General features: G+C 33.3%; 1 protein-coding gene across 1 annotated transcript; it reads right to left on the reverse strand.

The window, feature by feature from the left end:
* Nucleotides 1–1,018: 1,018 nt before the first annotated feature.
* LOC142981575 (uncharacterized) lies at nucleotides 1,019–6,512 on the reverse strand. Its single transcript, XM_076127619.1, has 2 exons — nucleotides 6,193–6,512; nucleotides 1,019–1,853 (listed from the first exon to the last, which is right to left on the reverse strand). Exons 1-2 carry the CDS (start codon nucleotides 6,311–6,313, stop codon nucleotides 1,555–1,557), a joined length of 420 nt encoding a protein of 139 aa, XP_075983734.1. The 5' UTR covers nucleotides 6,314–6,512; the 3' UTR covers nucleotides 1,019–1,554.
* Nucleotides 6,513–7,928: the final 1,416 nt, after the last annotated feature.

A 7,928-nucleotide genomic window follows, 5' to 3' on the forward strand; every position in this document is an offset into this window, starting at 1 on the left:
TTTTCGGTATTTAAGTTCACCTTAAGCTAATGTCTGCGGCTACAGCGTGCGACTGCGCGGCAGTAAGTATTCCGGGTTTAAGTTTATTAAGGTTTAAATCTTCATGTTTATAAAATCTTTAAAGTTTACCTTAAAGCAGGAAAAAAGTAAAATTAACGTCCTTGTAATTAATAATGTAGGCACAACTGACCAAATATGATTTCAGTACAATACAAAAACCATCCAAACCTTCTGTTTTAAGTGATTTTGTGTTCCACATTCAACAGTATTCTAGTCAATTGTGAGGAAACAATTGTAATTAACATTTAGACTGAATTTACTTTACTACATAATAACTTTGAATTACAGTAATTGGGTTAACTCTTTCGTGAAATTCACTTCGTACTTTAAATTGTGGACTCCTTTTATTAGAAGTTCGAATAAAGTTATTGTTACTCACTTGGATATTTTCGTACTGGTGAAGATATTGAAAACTGTTTTAGGTATATCGAATTATTAAATTAATGGCTTTGATTTTATGTTCTGGGTGTTTTGTGTAAAGACATGGTGCAAGAAAGCAAGTTTAAAAAAAAGTTTGAAGTAAGATCTGTAAGTCTTTTAAGTGGGAATAGATCCAGTAATTGTGAGTTTGGAAACCATATCTGGCAACATTAATGGATGTTATATTGTATATCTGCGATTTTCTCATAATTCTCTGATCCAAAATTGATCAGATATTTTTTAATGATAACGACAAGAATATGTAAATTCTCAAATTTTAATTTTTCTTAATAAGTATTATAGTTTATTGCACCAATAACAAACAGTTGATTAAAAAAAACACTTACTTAGTATCAAAGTAGTATTCAAGTAAGTTGATAACTTATTAATTTGTTTTCATAATAACAAATTAGGACGTATTCCATCAAATCAGAACAAGGACTCAACAAAAAGTAATTACGCTTGCACGTGTAACAAATTCAAACAACGGGAGACAAAATAAATAATTTATTAAATAATCTTAAATACAAAACTGGCACTGATTAAAATTAAATTACATTCAGTCCGTGGATTCATTAACAGGTCAGAGAGGAAGTCGTTTAGATGCGAAAGAAATATACGAGGAAAATCTCTTACTGTTAATTATTAAGATAGTAGCGACAAAGAAACATTACTACGAAAACTTATTATTAAGGATAGCTAAGTAATAATTTACAGGATAAGTATCATAGTATTTTTGATATTATAAAATCATGTTACTCATAAAAAAAAATACAGTAACATGAGCTAACATGTAATACATTTTTGTTATCAGATGATGCCCAAAAGCATAAAACTATTATTTTACAAGAAACAACTTTTCTCACCAGTAAAAGTACCATAGAAAACAGAAGAATAAAACATTTCGTAACACAAATAAATAATAGACTAATCCAAATCTTTAGTACAGGAATCACTGTACTAAATAGTACCACCACCATTTCCAATCCCCACTTTTTCAGAACTTCCTTAAACATACATCATAACCATTCAAAACCCATTCATACAAAACACTCCATTCACGCTCACCCATCATTACTGTTGCTTATTAAACAGCCACTTCACCCCGTTGCTAAAGTCAGCTATGCTCGGCAATTCTGGTGCTTGGAACGGCTCATGGTCAGGAGCCTCATAGCTGTACCCCACAGTATTATACTCCTGAGGGGTTCCGTACATCGTTTGAGGGGGGGCAGCAGGTGGACCCTGGTTCTTCAAGAAGGAGTTGAGGAGTATACCGCCGAGGTAGAACAGCTTTTGAAAGAAGGCCACGAAGAAGAAGAATGATGCAACTTTTGCTACTGCTATTTTTGTTAGCACTACTAATGCTGCAATGGCTGGAACAAAAGAAAGATATTATTAGTTTTAGTCGGCAGTCATTTCCTGAAATAGAGTCGAGAAATATGGTTGTGTGATAGTCAGCCCGCCGATACTGAATAGTCACTACTAGTCTTGTTCGGTTGTTTGTCTAGTCCCTTTTATACAGAATGCATTGATGGACAACTCAAAAAATAAAGACAAGTATGGCAAAACCCTATCAAATTAAAAGTAAGATTGTGTTAGTGCTATGATAGGAAACAGGAAGCTAAATTGAATATCTACTGTATAAACCACGGCATCTCCTTATATATTTTCTACAGTAACAAAGCAAGCAATTAAGTTCATAGTACATTGTCATCAGAAAACATGGTAAGACTATAAAAATATTATCAAATTACTTCAACTATAAAATGTAATCATATCAAAAATATGTTCACAGAATTAATATACTAAAACTTTGAAACTAAACAGACACGAAACTATATAGAAATTTAACAAATTAGTTTCCTAAACTGTCTGAAAGTAACAAAGAACTATGAGCGGTCCTAACAAATTTGTTTTATAGTACAACAACTTAGTAGAGAGCCTGGTAACTATGCCAGTTGCGCGGAGGTAAACGAAATTAAGAGCCAGTTTCCCGTTCAAAAAAAGTTCAAATGAAAAGTTGTTGGATAGTTCACCAGGATCATGTTTTGTATTAGTACTACAAATCATTATCACTCGATCCAATGGTGAAGGAAAACATTGGTATAAAAACTTGCACTCCTAAAAAAAATTCACCCAATTTCTTGAGGGCATGGCCATGGCCAACCTGGTGTAAAAAGTAAAAAAAAGTAAAGTTCCTCAATTCGGGAGGAGGCTCTTGTCCAGCAATGGGACAGTAATGGTTTAAAATATGCTCTACATACCTTGCTCTACATACCATGGCGCAGTGGTTTTAGTCACCAAGCCTCTACCATTGAACAACAAAAACCTGCATGCTAAGGCTCTATACAAAGTTATCGGCGTATAATAGTTTTACTTAATAAGTGATGTCGGAAAATTGAAATTATTTTAAGTTACGTGGTCTGCTAGTTTTGTTCATTAATATTGTTTTAGACAACAAGCCTGGAGTGGCTGACGCTGAAGATATTAGAACTCGTGTTTTGAATTTAATCTAGCTTTTAGTGGTGTTATTTTTGCCTAAGACGTCTAAGGTATCAGAAATAAATGATCACTTGCTGCAAAGGTGACACAGAAGGTAAATAAGTTTAAAAATATTTAGAATATATTCATTTTAGTTTTAGTTTTACATAATGTTTAATGCCTAATATTTGCATGTCTTAATGACAAAATATGTGATACTGTATTGTTTTGATAATCAACTTTTGTACCATATTTTCTGCGAATAAAAATAATTAGTTGTTCCGCAGGCGGTTCGTGCCTTGTAGTAGAGAAACAAAGCTGATGATGATATAACGATAAAGGAAAACATTTACATTTTAGTTAATGAAGAAAGCCTCAGTCTCAATGTCACTTGATAAGAGTGGTGGACTTAAGTTGGCAAAGATACCCGTGTTTAGACGTTGGAATGATATTGTGTAAATTTTACATTGATTATCATGGTTTAAACAATTATTGAAGTCGTATACAACTAAAGCAAAGCACTAGTACACATATTATGAAATACTAATTGTGGATCACGCTATATTTTATCCATGGTACTTACTAAAAACAATAAAAAAATGTTCTTTTTTTGTTATGGCAATCTTAATCACATTTTTCAAACCAGCTTTTCAACTTCATTTTTAATTTCCTTTCATAATCAGGTACATAAACTGCCTGTACTATTCATTGAGTACATGCAACTTTTCAGCCGAACTTGTTTTACTAAGCGGGTGCTTAAAACAACCAACTACGAGCAATCTATAGTTTTCCAATACTCGTAATACAATGGAAAACAATAGTGCACAACTGCAGTGGAGATTCAACCTTAAGGCCATTAGCAAGAGGTAATTTTTCATTGGCAATGATTTCGGGAAGTACACCGAATACTAAAGACTAAATATCAAGTCGTGTATAGTTAACTAGCTTTTGCCCGCGACTTCTTTCGCATAAAAATCAGTCTTGGCGTCAATAAGATTATATCCTAATCTAGTCTAGTATCGGTGTAAGAAATCTCATAAAATTCCATTCGGTACTGATGAATACAGGTAATAGTGCGAATGTATATGCATGCTTTGCACCATGCAATATAAACAAAAATACATAGTTCATGTTATGTCAAAATATATCTAACAGTATTTCAACGGTATGCAGTGCCGGTCCCTAATAGAAGCGCAATTTTTTCACGTAACTGGTGGCAACTCTAACGTGGCTTTTAATCTAGTCGCCTAGTCGGTACTATCGGCTAACGAAAGTTTGAATTTAAAATGACATAAAGAAAATAGTTCATGAAAAATTCGCTAGAGGCGCTGATTAATTTTTTATTAAAAAATATCCTAGTCTAGTAGACAAAATTCCCCACTATCTAGGCGCAATTTAAGAAACATTGCCATACATACTTGTACTTCTACTAGAATTGTATGTACTTATAAACATACAATACATACATACATACTAAACTATCTGGTTCATAATACGAGTAGTAGTAGGATTTCCATTAGTTAAATTGTATCTGTGAGTAGTAATATCGTTTTAGATAAGCTCCAGTTAATCTTAATTAACGGGAATAGTTATTTGTTATTGGCACGAGGGTTTGACGTTCACATTGGGTTAAGTACAGTCGCGAGCAGAGTGTTACAATACTCTGAAACATTGGAAAACGAACAATGATACTTTACACTATTTAAAATAAAATAAAATAAAATAAATAAATATATTGATGAAATTATTGTTGTGTTTTTCAAACTGAAAAAGTATAGTGATTGTAAGGCTATATTTAATTGAATTATCCCCAGATATGTCAATATTTGTTGTGACTTGCAACCAATGACTATAACAGTAGTTTTAATTGAACAGCAAAGTGGGAGTGTTTAAAAACCTATGATATTTTACAAAACCTATGTCAATTGCTGCAGACCCAGTCAAAAAGGAAAATACATAGACTTTATTACACCGGCGTTTTATGCAGCAGATTTTTTCTTGTTTTGTATACTATAAATATTTAAGTACAAAGTATTATAAAACAAAGATTTATGAATGAACGACATAATACAGGATGACTTAAAATGTAAACTACTTTACCCACTATATACAACATTATATATATTTAGGCTCCCAACTGTAGAACAGAGTGAATCGGGATGTTTGTTCGTGTATTAATAGATGACGTAATCAGGCTCAGTAAACTGACTAGGCTCTATTGGTTCATTATGGAACTCGTGATTATACGGTTTAATTCTTTGCCCTGTTCGTCTATGTGTTCTGTATATCCAAAATAGAATTGAGGTTTCAATTAAATTAACCTAAATTGGAACGTACAGTGTAGATATATTCATAGGCAGTTTAATTTGTATATATAAGTTTCGTTTCCTAGTGTATAGGTTCGCCCCCTATTACATAAAACTGACGGAGATTGAAGACAGCCTTCCGCAGGGAGTATTTCATACACCCAGTTAGTAAAGATAATCGAGAGAAAGAAGGCAACAATAGCTCGTGGAGGATAAATACAAGCCATCTGTGAATTTTTGGTAGTTAACTCTCCTTTTTCTCTACTTTTAAAGTTAAAATTCTCCTTAGCTTCTATCACTGTTAACTTAATTAGTTCAGTTAAAATGTACTGGTAAGAAAGATCTGGCGGACGTTAATAGTATTCCCTTGTGTATGTAGGTAGTTAACTAAGCAAAGGCTAGAACCTAGATCCTAGTAGAAACTTATTTTCAATACTGAGGGACCAAACTGATAAAATCTAGGAAGAATTTATTCAAGACAAAAACTCAAAAAACAATAGCAATTTTTGTAAGTATATGTTTTTTTATAGAGCATCATTACGCGTTTTCTTATTTCATCTGTAATGAAATCTTTCTCCTTTTATTATACAAGAGCCCGCCCGCAAGAAAGTATTAAGTTCAAATATTACTTCTCTGCATTTCGTTCAAGGACTAACATTGAGGTTTACTATATAATATATAGATACCGGCGCACTTCGCTATCGAACCACTAAGATAAACACCAGCCAAGATGCCTACCTACCGATTACCTATCTGGGACTGAAACAACACTGAATGCTATCACAGTTGTACCAATTAATTCCCACCCTTACCAAGCTAAATTTCATAGCAATCCGGGTATTCTGTCCTCCGAAATACATCATTTTCCCATTTCCGAGACCCTTTCTTGGTTCGTAAAAATACATCAATTAAATAAACTACTCACCCAAAAGTCTTAAGTTAGATTTTTTCTTCTTCGCCCTCCCTTCCTCTGGTAATTGTTCGTTATTCTCCAAACAATAACAGCACACCAATAACGATAAAATAACAATCATTTTCTTCATCATTTTAGCGGGAATCTATTTATTTTTAATCTGTGCGATCTGACATTCGACAAATCTATTATCTGTGAAAACTTCCCGCGATTTTTTGATAGCTGTCACGTTTTTTACAGAAATTCAGTCGAAAAAGTTTTGTTCAATAAGCCGCGGGTATGAGCACTGTTTGACTTTTCAACTTTACGGCGAGTTTGAAATATATTTGATATTTTCCCGGACACCGAACTGTGCGGTCCGCGCTCCTTTTAATAAATAAGTATGGGTTTGCTTTGTGGCATTAGTAAATTCTTTCCTCGAAGAAAGTTCGTTCATTGTTTTCATAAGTTAAAGGAAACCGTGTCGAGTTTTCCTTTTCTGTGACTAATTTACGTGTTAGGAAATAATTATTATGTTCTTTTGTGTAACTTTCGAGTTTCTTACGTTTTGCTTGTATTTAAATTTTTACGCTTGTTAGAAAAAATTTCACCGCCATTTGCATTTGAATGCGTATTGAATATGTTAAATGTTGGCTGTTTGTGGAATATATGCGTGTAATGCCTTTTTGCGGGGAGATGGACATAACTCTCTTTGTGGTGTTTTAATACAGAGGCATGTCGCGTTCATTCATTAAATTCATGTTGTTTTAGGGAGTATGTCGGTCGTGTTTTGGTTTGCGTTGGTGTTGAAATTATAAATGGACTTTTAAATAATAATGTGGACCTGAAAAACACCTTCATTTTTATTTTTTTTCCTTTGAAGTTAGGATAAAAGTAATCATGCTTGTAATTAATATTTACTGTTCAAATAAACAGAACAAAAAAAATAGATTTCCAGTTCTGATTCACTAGAAGGTATTTTTTAACGAAAAACTGTATTCTATCACAAAAAATTGTCGCCTTTATCTAAAAATAAATACTAAGCCGATCAGGGAAGCCTAGAAACATTTTGTATTGAAATAAATCCGATCAAAGGGACCAATCTTAATGGATTACACCCCGAACGAAAAACATCAAACACAAATTTCTTGTAATACGCTAACAAAGGGATATTGACGTAGATTTTTTTATTTCTCTCTATTTGCATGGTAACAGACTAATAGAAAACGACTGACGAAATTCTACTTGTATCCTATACCCATGGTGACCAGATCCATCGATCTACTATAAAATTTATTTTTTCTCTTAAGACTTATAATAATAGAAGTGTATTTATACCACTCAAGCCTTCAACCTGTGCAAAAAAATGTCGCACTCCGAACACATTTCGAAAGCAGAGTTCTACTTCTGTTACTAATTTATAGTTCATATCAATACAACTCTAATTTCATAGATTTCCTACAACAGAACAGTCTTGACAGATTTAAATAGGAAAAATTATTTGAAGGAAGGAAGCACATAAGTTGCACCTCCGTCTTACAACTGCTACAGATCCAAAGTCAGTATTAATAAGACAAGTAGCAATCCAGTAATATCTAAGTTACAGTCACTATAAAGCCCTTCTCCCATTACGATACGCCCGCGCGACTCTAGTCTCGGAGACTAGTCGCCACTAAGTATCTCACATACATTTGTATGGAGACTACCAGTATCGTAATGTGAGAGTCTCCATACAAAATGTATGTGAGATACTTAGTGGCGACTAGTCT

This window comes from Anticarsia gemmatalis, chromosome 1, assembly GCF_050436995.1.
Source record: "Anticarsia gemmatalis isolate Benzon Research Colony breed Stoneville strain chromosome 1, ilAntGemm2 primary, whole genome shotgun sequence".
Classification (NCBI taxonomy): domain Eukaryota; kingdom Metazoa; phylum Arthropoda; class Insecta; order Lepidoptera; family Erebidae; genus Anticarsia; species Anticarsia gemmatalis.

Excerpts from the sequence above, each read along its gene's own strand:
- LOC142981575 (XM_076127619.1), bottom strand. The coding sequence starts at position 6,313 with ATGATGAAGAAAATGATTGTTATTTTATCGTTATTGGTGTGCTGTTAT. Across the intron at positions 1,854-6,192 it reads ATCTAACTTAAGACTTTTGG|CCATTGCAGCATTAGTAGTG; the intron begins GTGAGTAGTTTA and ends CTTTTGTTCCAG.